The 12,624-nt window shown below is 36.8% G+C and overlaps 3 protein-coding genes across 3 annotated transcripts; all 3 read right to left on the reverse strand.

Annotated features, from left to right (window-relative positions):
• Positions 1-2,045: 2,045 nt before the first annotated feature.
• Positions 2,046-4,629, reverse strand: LOC116127855 (reticulon-like protein B3). The gene is made up of 5 exons (XM_031413516.1): positions 4,257-4,629; positions 3,029-3,209; positions 2,806-2,947; positions 2,490-2,559; positions 2,046-2,383 (listed from the first exon to the last, which is right to left on the reverse strand). Exons 1-5 carry the CDS (start codon positions 4,441-4,443, stop codon positions 2,202-2,204), a joined length of 762 nt encoding a protein of 253 aa, XP_031269376.1. The 5' UTR covers positions 4,444-4,629; the 3' UTR covers positions 2,046-2,201.
• A 746-nt stretch (positions 4,630-5,375) lies between these two features.
• Positions 5,376-7,058, reverse strand: LOC116127954 (UDP-glycosyltransferase 13-like). The gene has a single exon (XM_031413611.1). The coding sequence runs from the start codon at positions 6,885-6,887 to the stop codon at positions 5,475-5,477; it is 1,413 nt and encodes a 470-aa protein (XP_031269471.1). The 5' UTR covers positions 6,888-7,058; the 3' UTR covers positions 5,376-5,474.
• An 801-nt stretch (positions 7,059-7,859) lies between these two features.
• On the reverse strand, positions 7,860-9,730 carry LOC116127938 (26S proteasome non-ATPase regulatory subunit 10-like). The gene is given in 6 exon segments (XM_031413593.1): positions 7,860-8,195; positions 8,402-8,548; positions 8,672-8,796; positions 8,995-9,127; positions 9,242-9,328; positions 9,331-9,730. Coding segments are annotated over 6 exon segments (732 nt in total). The 5' UTR covers positions 9,436-9,730; the 3' UTR covers positions 7,860-8,060.
• Between the last annotated feature and the right edge of the window lie 2,894 nt (positions 9,731-12,624).

Here is a 12,624-nt window from a genome sequence, read left to right on the forward strand (position 1 = left end):
TCTACATTTGAATGTAATATCATCTTTTTAGGGTGTTTTTTCTTTTAACCATTTGTATTAAGTTAACTCATCAATTGTTTAATTTGACCTTAATAAATTGAATTCCTTTGGGTATTAAAAAAGTAAAAAATAAGCCTCCAAGCTTTCATGTTATTGCTTCTTTTTCTTCTAGCTTCAGATTTGCAAGCTATAATACATTGCATTCATCACTTATTATTCCAGCAAAGTTTTATGATTACTTTCTTTTTCTTTTTAAATGGATAAAAATCTCATGATTATCACAACATTTCTCATCATAAACAATTCTAATTGCCTAATAATTTCTAATTCTCTCATGTTTATGGCATGCACGTCTACACACAGCTTAATTTTATTGACGTCCTCTCCCTCCAACTCCACCTCAAGCAGACTTTTCTTTTTTATATTACTTTGATGGACAATAAACTTAAAAAAAAAAAAAAAAATTTATTGACGTCCTCTCCCTCCAACTCCACCTCAAGCAGACTTTTCTTTTTTATATTATTTTGATGGACAATAAACTTGAAAAAAAAAATCCGAAATTGAGAAATGATGATGTGGGTTTGGTTTGTCTTTACAAGGAGAAACTGAAGATCCCCACCAAGATCAATTCAAAAATTTGTTGTAGTCATATCAGGTGAATATAATCATATTACAGTATGAATCGAAATTCTCTTTCCCTTTCACTAGGCAACTATTTAGACTTTTAAATTTGTACTTAGTTCTTTGGGTGAGACCCAAAGGGCTGCAGGTGGCTTGTGTATTGTTAGGTGTAGATATTGTATAAAAAGTAATCAGAAATGTAGGGGAGGGTGGTCAAATAATTCCTCAAAAGAATTTTGTGAAGGGGTGGGGTCTTTATGCTTGGTAGGAAAGAATTTGATAGTGTTATTAAACAGTTTTAACATGATGACAAAACAAATAGTGTTTGCCTTTGGTTAATCGACAAAACAACCACCATGCTAATGCGTGAAAGAGATATAAATCCCCACCTTCGCTTTGGTAAAGAACCTTAGCTTTAAGCTTTAGTTATTGTTGACTTGTTGGATGTTTGTCCAACCTTTTGAAAAAGAGAATAGATTTAGATGAATCTGATTATCTCAAGCTTTATTTACAATGGTGAGTTAGTGGGTATGACTATGAGACCTCAAATTTAAGCCCCAACAATGCGATACAAAGTTATCATCTTTTGGGCTCCAAAATAGAGAAACTATGCTTCCCATTATAAGGGTCCAGATAATCGGTTATGGGCCGGCCTGTCCAATTAATGAACAGTGTAAAAGCCAAGAAAATCCTAATAAAGCTGGTTCATTCTTCATTGCATCATTTTCTTTTCACCATTAATATTCTCCAATAATATTATACTTACTCACAAATTTACTAACCATCTTACTCACCTTTGTTAAAATTACATATGATACCCGTACTATGTTTATAATACCTTTACTATGCTTTATATTTACAAAGATCATAAGTAAACATAGCATTATTTATTCTATAAAATGCAAGTCTAAATAATGAGTATATTTAAGTCCTTGTACTAATGTATACTTAAGGTCACACGGAGAAGGCAACTAAGGCTTCCAACTGCCACACCATGGTTGCAGTTAGTGACTGCACTGCATTTAATTATCTATGCACAGTAGAATAACACTATCAAATTCTTTGGTACCACATTTATTATCAAGTATTTTATAAAAGAAAATATATCTATTCAGATAGCCGATCATTTGCCATTTGAATAGTAGATGGAATTATAATAAATCAAGTCAAGAATAGCAATCGACTTGATGTACGACATGATGACCAAATGGGCAAATAATCAAACACCAACTCTCGAGTCTTGCTCTCATGTCGAAATTATTAGTTAAGGTTAAAGTCTTGTGCATATGATAAGCAAAATTAGTTCTCTACTAAATTCATATAAAGAAAAAGCAATAAAATTTGCAACACCCTAATAGAGGACATTGTTCATCAAAGACAATCCTCTAAATAAAAAAAATGACAACAATAAATAATCCCAGAAAGAAAATTTAAAAATCATTGCAATAACATATTTATTTGGTTTAATTGTGTGCACTCAAACGCTATTTTAAAACATAAAAAAGGAAACCAAAGATTCTAATGGATGATAAACTACAACACCAAATTTTGTCAAAACCTTGATCCACTCATGTGTCTGTCTATTCCTTCTTCTTGTCCTTCAATGCACCCTTGGGAATTTTACTCAAAACTTTCCTCAAAACCTTTTCATCGAACACAGCGTATTGCTTCTTGATCTCAATTAGTGCCTTCTCAGCAAATGGATCAATCTTGTCCTCGTATTTCTCATAAATCACAGGCACGGTGTGGAGCAAAACAAAGGCTGTTTCCAACAATCAAATTCAAAATCCAAAGAATAGGCAGAAAATAGCATCTTCCTTTTATAAAAGAGAAAAAAAAGAAGCAAAAATAATGAACGGATCACTTACATATGTAGAACAAGGTCAGGAAGTTGCACCAACTACCCACGATTGACATAACCCACAAACCAGCAATGACCTAATTAACAAAAGAACAGAAATATGTCAATTGCATAAAAAAACAATGCAGTAGTTATCAATTTACCATATACTTAGGGTGGTGGCCTATGGAGTTAAATAGTAAAGTTTATTGCCAAGTATGCTTTTGTTGCCACCGGACTTTGCTGTGAATCAAATAAAACTCAAGCAACAAATGCAAGCACTTGCAACCACTTGCAACCATGAAGTTAATGTCTAAAACAGTAGAGCTGTTAAAGCAACATACACCAAGAAATTTCTTCAACTCTCTCCCAGATGCAATATCTCGCAGGACAGCCAAGCCTCGGTTAATTTCATATGTCAGAGCAGAAGCAACATCCACGACATGCTTTTCATGGATTTTAACATCTGGAATCTGAGGAGGTGACCTATTTCAAAGAAAGGAGAAATTTAAGGCTTAATAGAATTCAAAAGACATTTAATGATAGGGCAAATACCCAACACCTTACTTGTTGATAAACCTGGATGCATTGGACCACAAGAAAAGGACAGCAAGAGCAAGTATCAATATATGGCAGACCAGTGTAAGTAAGTGGTATTCAAGTAATTCAAAGAGAATCCACATAGCAGTGGCACCACCAAGCACACCTGCAGAGATTTTCTTGTTCCTCCATAGAAAAACATCAGCAGCTGTAACAAAAGATTGACGACATGAGAATTATAATTGATGAAAAAATATATTGTGTACAATTGCATGGGTGCATTTGTGAGTAGACCATAACTTTCAGCACAACCTTTCCCCTAGGTTTGATTTTGGAAAGAACAAATAGAAATCCAATACACGATTTTCTAACAAAGGAGGTTGTTTTCAAAAAAATTCATATTCAAAATATTCATAAGAAGAAACATTGCAACATAATTCAACTAATTGGAAGACTATATTTCGAAAAATAGAAGTATGCTCATAATATGTTAAAAAATAGGCATTACTAGGATGCCTGATTGATTAAAAATCGATGATATAAGACAACTTCATCCATAGACTTGAGAGCCCAACCAAAAGCTGGAAAATGTGTGACACAGAAACAAGTTAACATGTTAATTTAGCCATGTCTTGGACTACAAGACGCGAACTCCACATATCCATGCTAAAGAGTTCTGCAATACTCATATACGGTTAAATAATGATATACAGACAAATCAAAGTTTTCAATTTCTAATGCCATCTCCTTCATTGTGATGATAACATCACTGTGAAGTAAGACTTACTGGGAACAACATATGAAGCGGCATTGCCAAATAAATCAGCTAAATCACTTCAACCTTTCCATTTGGAAAAATCAAAGGTGATTTTTCTTATTACGAACCACATAATCATGAAGTGACACAGTGGGTTCATATCCCCTGTGCAATTGAATCTAAACTCCCTGCAACAATGAAATCTGAACCGTTCATTTTCCAGGAATAACGTGGGACACGTATAAGATCCCCTCCCACAAGAATACACAAGCCCTAATTGCAACATACATAGATAATCGTACCAAATCTTAATCGTAAAACTCGTAGCTTTATTATCTAATCGTATAAATCTAGCCCCCGATTCTGTTTCAATAAAAATGAATTAATATACTTAAATCAGATCCTCCATTTTCACAACAAAAGAAAAAAAAAAAACCAATCATTGTATCAAATATTCACATCTATTGAAACAAAGAGAGACAGAGTTTAAGAGAGTACGTTTTCCACCGCCAAGAACCTTGTGAACAGGTTTCTCTCTGCCGAAGAGCCTGTAAATCTTGTTCGTAACAGTTTCGACAGGCGACGGCTTGTCGTCATCGGAGTCGGAGGAGGAGGAATCGTGACCTTGGATCTTATCGGCGATCTTCTCCATAAGAGAATCGTGCTCCGCCGCGTGCTCCGCCATAGATCTCCGCTTAGACAGTACCAATCAAATCGACTAGATTCTAGAGAGAGCGTGAACGAGAGATACGTTTCAGCTTCGAGCGTGACGTTTTGAGTGTAACTAGGCGAAGAAATCTCAGCCGTATAAATCTGTGATGATTCCGAACCTAAGGTTCGGTAACGAGCCTACGGTTTGGAATAAAAACGGAAAACGAGGATGGTCAGGGGTGTTAAAGAAAAAGATTACGAGTGATTCTAGGGTTACAAAATTTTGATGGCTGTGACCTGTCCACACTCCGTTTCATTACCTAAAGATTTAAATCTGCTTTTTAAAGAAAATATAGTTAAAATTGTTGTGGTTAAATATATTACTGTTATAAATTTCACATTTTATATTAAATCTTATTTATTATTTTAGATTTAATTTTTTAATTTCACAATAATTAATCTACTAAAATTTNAAAGTATGAAGGTGAGAAAGTGTTATTATGCCATTTTTCGGTGGGAAAAAGTCGTTTACTCAAGTACAGGGGATAAATTTGTTTTTTGCCCTTTAATATAAGTACTGTTAATTGCAGCAGAGAATTGGATAGATTTGTAGCAAATAGCAATTAGGGTATAAACATGGTCCTCTCCTTATGCGTGCTGATATGAACTTTACGGAGAATTCATTTTCATTTGCGCCCACTGGCAAGTTGCAGCCACAGTGGATCTTCGCGGCGTATGTAATTGGTAAAAGAGAGAGCCGACCATGCGGAGGAAACCATGGATGGTTGGAGGGAAAAACAAACGGTCAACAAAAATATGATAAAAATGCACTCGTGGCATTCTGTTATTGGGCTACACTTAAGTAGTATTACATATTAATCACCAGGATTTGCTTTACTAAAACAATAAGGTTACAATCGCTGATTTTATTTCGTTTTCATGAAGCTTATTACACATCAAACAATGCTCAACATTACTTAATTAACAACAGAGAAGAACAACAAATTAGTGATAAAGTGGGCTGCTACTGCTAGCCTAGGTGCCAAACCATGGAGTCATCAACCATCATATTATGCTACTATTCTTCTTCCATTCCTCCATAAGCTCCTCCAACATCCTCTCAGAACTGCCACCAAATCCAACAGCTTTTCTTGCTTCTTCTCTAATATTTTTAGCTCCCACTCTCCACTGGTCGTTCCCCATCAAATCTTTAATTCTTTCTCCGATATCCTCTCCTTTCACCAACTGCTCTGTACCCCAGCCCCACCTCTTGACCCACATTCCCAACCCACTTCTCTCAATTACCTCTGCATTGATCTTCTGATCCCCAGCTTGTGGCCATACTAACATTGGTACTCCGTCCCACGCAGCCTCCACCAATGAGTTCCATCCACCATGAGTAACAAACCCGCCAACACCCCTGTGACCCAGTATCTCTTGTTGATTTACCCACTCCTTTGTCACCAACCCATGATTCTTAATCCTCTCCATGAGCTCATGACCCAGCAAATTATCCAAACTTTCGTCATCCTCCTTGTCGACTTTCTTACATTTCACCACCCAAATAAATCTACACCCACTCCTTACTAAGCCATCTCCAAGCTCCTTTATTTGTTCACTTGACAAGGCGGACCTACTGCCAAAACTAACATACACGACCGACCCCTCTGGTTGGTCATCAAGCCACTTCACAGGCGCACTGCACTCTATTTTCTCAAATTCGCATGGCAAAAGTGGTCCGATGCCATAGAAGGGTGGAAGCCCATCTGCAGCTCTTTTGCCATTAACCCCATGTAGAATGTCGGCTTCTAGTGCTTCAAATGAGTTAATTATAATCCCACTTGATTTGGCGAAGCTCTGACCGTTTTGTATGAACGTAGTACTAAAGAGATTATTTAAATTTAGTAATGCCGGAGGGATTGATGAAATGGGAATTGGAGAAAGGCCTGGAATTTCAAAAACGTCATCGAATTGAACAGAACCAGAACTGGTTTTCGATGCAACATAAGGGGGAAAAGACTCGCAGAAAGAACACATTCTCGCCGATGATGTGAACATGATGTAATTAGGTAGACCTATGTTTGTGGTAACTGGAAGAACAGAGGAAGTCAAGGTAACATCCAAGACAAGGGCAGAGAGAGGAGGGGATATTGATGAGAGGAGAGCAGTGAGAAGGTGAGATGAACGACGAATGGCTTCCCACTGGAGATAAAAAGGGTCAACAGAAGTGGCTGAAGTGGGATCAAAAGGAAGGAGATGAAACTGCTTTTCAGTTATCTGAGGAAAAGCAGAGAAGAGACGAGATATAACTTTAGACTCTGCAACTGAGACAGTCGGGTAGATCGTAATTAAAGTGACACGGCAGTGATGTTGAACTAGTGTTGCAGCTAGTCGAAGAAAGGGCATCAAATGTCCCATACCAGAGCTTGGGAGGATAGCTACATGTGGATAGGAGTTGAGTTCATCCGAAGTTGACATCTTTCTTGATGCCTAAAAATGGCTAGGGAACTTGGATGAGAGAAAATAGAGAAGAAAGAGTTACTGTGTCACCCTCTCTTCTATCTGTTATTCCAAGAATGTATCTTCCAGCTTTAGGACCATTAGGTTGTTTTGTTAGCTACTGGGTGTGGGCCTCCTTTTTCCCTCTTTGTCCCCACACGCGCAGAAAATTATTCACAAACCACACAGTGCAGACAATGACGGAAGTCTAAAACAGCCAAAAATGAATGCGAAATTTTGAACAGATGCCACAGGCAGCTGAAGAGGGAAGCAATATGTTAATCAAGTCACAAATGTCAACACCGACATTGCAACTGTCCCAATAAAAATTAGAGTAATGCTACAGTTATCAACAACGGGTGTGCACCAAATTTGTGCACCAAATGACGTAACAAAATCCTGACCGTTGATTTATTATCAGTTAATATTAATCAACGGTCAGGATTTTGCTACGTCATTCGGTGCACAAATTCGATATAAACTTTTAGATAACTCTATCATTTTCCTAAAAATTAAGACCATTGCAATTTTAACACAACAATTCAAAACTAACTACAATCCAGACCCCAAATCACCAAAAACTACACGTACTCATAGTTAAAAAAAAATTCATATCAAGCCTTGACTTTGCAAACTTAACTAGAATGCTCTTAACACTACGACATGATTGTTGTCTTCAAAAATCTAGAAGACCACCTCTCATCTGAGAGGTTTCAAGCTAAGACTCAAATCCAACAGGTAAAACTTCCAGGATCATCATTCCAAGACCATCAAACAGACTGTTTAAGGGCACACATTTTCTTTCTTCTTTCCTGTTTATTGATAATTCCACACCACAATGTATGCTGCCTTCTTGCATGTATTAAATCTAGATGTTTAGGCTTAAGCTGTGTTAGCCTCAAAGACCCGCTTAGGGAAAGGGAATAAAATAGAGTAGACAACAGCATAGACTTTGACAAAATAAATGAAAATAAAGTCCCACATCCATTCTTAAGAGGTTGGGCAATAGCTGAAGTTGAATGGCGACATTCATATCATTGTTTTTACCCCCCAACATTGCTCAGTCCTAACAAAGCATTCCTTCAGCAAGGAAGCACAATCAGCCACTTATCACTCACAACACCATCTAATTCTATTACAAACTCTAAGAATTCATCCTTCAAGCATAGCTTTAGCAGCATCAAGCAATATTGGTCTAAAATCACTTGACGCCCGACCAAGCACAGTGAACCCTTCATTGTCTTGCATATCGACATCTGCTCCATGTCTTACTAGAAGCAGAGCTACCTGTAATCCAGAAACAAAAAATATCAACAAGATTTAAATGATATCTTGCAAATTGCACAATAGATTAAGAAAAAACTAATCAATTGTGGACTAATTAGGGGGCCAATCACAACATAGGTCAAGTACAATACACTTCAGTGGGAAAGAAGCCACTGAGATAATCCTGTGAGCATCTGATTCTCGAGTAATTCTAACAAAAGATTTACCTCTTTGTTTTCGCAAATCACTGCATTCATAAGTGGAGTTTGACCAGCTTTATCAGTAGCATCAACCTCTGCCCCTTCCTCAATTAAGAATTCACACAACTCTGGATTCCCCAAGCTAGCTGCCCTGTGCAATGGGGTACAACCAACCTGAATACAAAGTGTTTAAGGTATTCAATTATTAAAAATAAAACAGAAACTTCTTAGCATGTCTAGGTAAATGAAACCAAAACATTCCTATGAGATGATAAACTAATAGGGGAAGTTACAAGCCTTGTCCTTTGAATTAATTTTTGCACCGTGCGTGATCAGAAGTTCAGCAATCTTTAACCATCCCTTGCTGGCAGCATAATGAAGAGCAGTACGCCCACCATCATTCTTCAAATTAACATCAGCTCCTGCTCATAATCAGTCCCGGAGCATAAATCAGAACTTTTTATGTGATAAATTACTGATTTAACAGTCGACGACATGATCTAAACAACCCAATAAATATTTCACTAAAAAACCATTCAAGCGTAAAAAAGACAATCACAAACAACCCATCAACATCACCACATTACAAGCTATTTGAAGATAAGTATGAAGTTTCTAACCTTCGCTCAGCAAAATTTCCACAATTTCCGTATTACCAATGCTAGCCGCCGAATGAATGGGAGCCCACCCTTCTTCATCTGCAGAGTTGATCACCTTAGCCGACTCATCAACATTTGAGAGTATTTTCACCACCTGATAAAAAAAATAAAATAAAAAAAAATCATAATTTTCCCTCGTTTTCTCAACAACCAAACAAAGTGGAAGAGAAAATCGAGGAGAGGAGAAGGAAAGCAATGAATAGCGGACCTCGGGGCGACGGGAAGAGACGGCGACGTGGAGGAGGGAGCGACTATCTTCGTTTCTTAAAGATAGAGATTTGGAGAGGTGTTGTGCGGTGAGAGTGATTCGAATGTTGATGAATCTCCAGTTTCTGCGGCTTTAAAGAGATCTTTGTCTTTGATGGGTCGGTCTCCTTCTCGTTTCGGAGGATCCATGTCCATGTTAACGGATCGATTCTTCTGGTGGATTGCAAAGATTTAGGGTTTTAGCGAGGTCGTTCAACTTCAAGATTGTGGGGTTTTGTGATTTTGAATTTTGATTAATTTAGCCGATGGGGGAATGGAGTACATGAGTTACGATGCGGTGGGTAGGTTGTATCCGGTTTCTAATTTCGTGCAGTTCGTTAGGTTATTTGTGGAGCAATGTTGATGTGAATAACCATGACTAGTAGTCTGGTAGTAAAAAGTCTAACATGAATTCCTGAGTCTCCCAAACATGACTATTGAAAGGATTTACCCGTCCGGATTTATCCGGTCTTTCGCTAGGTCACCAAAAAAAAATATGTTGCCAGATAAGTCGATTTTTACCATGCTTTTGAATATTTTTTTAATTAAAATTTTAAAAAATAAAGATTAATATTAGAGAATTTGTAATATTTTCCTTCTATAAAGCATACATTATTAAAGTCAACAATGTTGTCATTCTGAGTGGTAAATTTCTTTTTTTTTGTCTCAGCTGATAAATCATTAAAATTTACAAAGAATAAAGGAAAATTGCCACTGATTAGCTTGAAGACCAAATTGCGATAATGTGGTGAGTTCTGATGGGAGGCTTTTTACACTTCTCTTGTCATGAGACTGTATCTGCATTAAATTCCCTGAAACAGAAGAGAAAGTGAGTTAGGCGTTTTTTTCATAAACAATAAATTAAAAATAGCAGTTTGCAGTTGTAGAGTGAGATCATTAGTTGAGAGTAGAGTTGAATTGTGATGATGAAGATGAAGATGAACAAAACAGGGTGCCCCAAAGGGGTGACCTGAGAACACAAACAACATTAACTAGCCATCTTTCTGGTCTGTATATATGTATATATACATATATAGTTGCAGCAATAGCAGTCAAAGCCAATTAATGAATCTGTGTTCTCAGGTGGCACTCCTCTGGGGTTTACAATCTGTTGTATGTAACCAGCAGCATGAAACTCAACGATGTTTTCATTTTTCTTATGTTGCTTCCCCTTATATAAGGATTTTAGATATCCTTTCAAGTCATTATGTTGTCATTCTATCAACACAAACAGAATGTCGTCATATTTCATCCAACTTGCATACAAAACTCCAAATTTAATAAATTATGTTAAAAAGTTCTAACTTTCCCCTTGATGAATATGTTATGTTGAAATTGAAATTCCAAGATGGCACTTAAACCCCCCAATGGTCCAACCTGGAGTTGGGCAAAGAGGAGGGGCCTGGCGAAAGTTAAATTGGAATACATAAAATTCAACAAATGCGAAGCGACTTTGCNCCATGTCCATGTTAACGGATCGATTCTTCTGGTGGATTGCAAAGATTTAGGGTTTTAGCGAGGTCGTTCAACTTCAAGATTGTGGGGTTTTGTGATTTTGAATTTTGATTAATTTAGCCGATGGGGGAATGGAGTACATGAGTTACGATGCGGTGGGTAGGCTGTATCCGATTTCTAATTTCGTGCAGTTCGTTAGGTTATTTGTGGAGCAATGTTGATGTGAATAACCATGACTAGTAGTCTGGTAGTAAAAAGTCTAACATGAATTCCTGAGTCTCCCAAACATGACTATTGAAAGGATTTACCCGTCCGGATTTATCCGGTCTTTCGCTAGGTCACCAAAAAAAAATATGTTGCCAGATAAGTCGATTTTTACCATGCTTTTGAATATTTTTTTAATTAAAATTTTAAAAAATAAAGATTAATATTAGAGAATTTGTAATATTTTCCTTCTATAAAGCATACATTATTAAAGTCAACAATGTTGTCATTCTGAGTGGTAAATTTCTTTTTTTTTGTCTCAGCTGATAAATCATTAAAATTTACAAAGAATTAAGGAAAATTGCCACTGATTAGCTTGAAGACCAAATTGCGATAATGTGTTGAGTTCTGATGGGAGGCTTTTTACACTTCTCTTGTCATGAGACTGTATCTGCATTAAATTCCTTGAAACAGAAGAGAAAGTGAGTTAGGCGTTTTTTTCATAAACAATAAATTAAAAATAGCAGTTTGCAGTTGTAGAGTGAGATCATTAGTTGAGAGTAGAGTTGAATTGTGATGATGAAGATGAAGATGAACAAAACAGGGTGCCCCAAAGGGGTGACCTGAGAACACAAACAACATTAACTAGCCATCTTTCTGATCTGTATATATGTATATATACATATATAGTTGCAGCAATAGCATTCAAAGCCAATTAATGAATCTGTGTTCTCAGGTGGCACTCCTCTGGGGTTTACAATCTGTTGTATGTAACCAGCAGCATGAAACTCAACGATGTTTTCATTTTTCTTATGTTGCTTCCCCTTATATAAGGATTTTAGATATCCTTTCAAGTCATTATGTTGTCATTCTATCAACACAAACAGAATGTCGTCATATTTCATCCAACTTGCATACAAAACTCCAAATTTAATAAATTATGTTAAAAAGTTCTAACTTTCCCCTTGATGAATATGTTATGTTGAAATTGAAATTCCAAGATGGCACTTAAACCCCCCAATGGTCCAACCTGGAGTTGGGCAAAGAGGAGGGAGCTGGCGAAAGTTAAATTGGGATACATAAAATTCAACAAATGCGAAGCGACTTTGCTGCGTCTCATTACACTCAGTCTTGCAGATCAGTGGTAGCTAAGAATTAATTATATATTTTCACTGTTGAGCAAACGCCACTCCCACCCACAAATTAGCGAAATAGCAAACTTTTACCCCTAATTTCATATATTATAGATTCTCACCCTTAAATTAACATTATTTCGTTTCTTTTAACGGTTGAAGGTTAAAATAATCTTTTACTATAATTTGATATTAAAATTACAAATAACCCTTACATCTCAAATTTCTCTCCACATCCTTTCCACCTCGACCTCTACCCTCTTCTTCAACCCTCACATCATCCCTGCCCATTTTGGTTGCTTTCTTGCCGAAAAATCCACCAAACCTGATAGGAATCGCTCCCCCAGCCCCCGTTTGACCAAAATTTGGCCCAACTGCACAACCACCCATGACCTCCTCCGCTGCGTGATTTCCTTACTAAAACTTCAATCACCAAAGCCGGGATTAATCCAAAAACCCAGAAAAATCAACACAAACACTTCCAAATCAATCAAAATCAACTTCCAAACAACTACAAATCTCAATCTCTTTTCAAAAACCTCTGAAACAAACA

The sequence above is a fragment of the Pistacia vera genome, unplaced genomic scaffold (genome assembly GCF_008641045.1).
Source record: "Pistacia vera cultivar Batoury unplaced genomic scaffold, PisVer_v2 Contig196, whole genome shotgun sequence".
Classification (NCBI taxonomy): Eukaryota; Viridiplantae; Streptophyta; class Magnoliopsida; order Sapindales; family Anacardiaceae; genus Pistacia; species Pistacia vera.

Excerpts from the sequence above, each read along its gene's own strand:
- LOC116127855 (XM_031413516.1), bottom strand. The coding sequence starts at position 4,443 with ATGGCGGAGCACGCGGCGGAGCACGATTCTCTTATGGAGAAGATCGCC. Across the intron at positions 2,948-3,028 it reads GCATCCAGGTTTATCAACAA|GTCACCTCCTCAGATTCCAG; the intron begins GTAAGGTGTTGG and ends TCTTTGAAATAG. Across the intron at positions 2,560-2,805 it reads AGTTGAAGAAATTTCTTGGT|GTCATTGCTGGTTTGTGGGT; the intron begins GTATGTTGCTTT and ends TTTGTTAATTAG.
- LOC116127954 (XM_031413611.1), bottom strand. The coding sequence starts at position 6,887 with ATGTCAACTTCGGATGAACTCAACTCCTATCCACATGTAGCTATCCTC.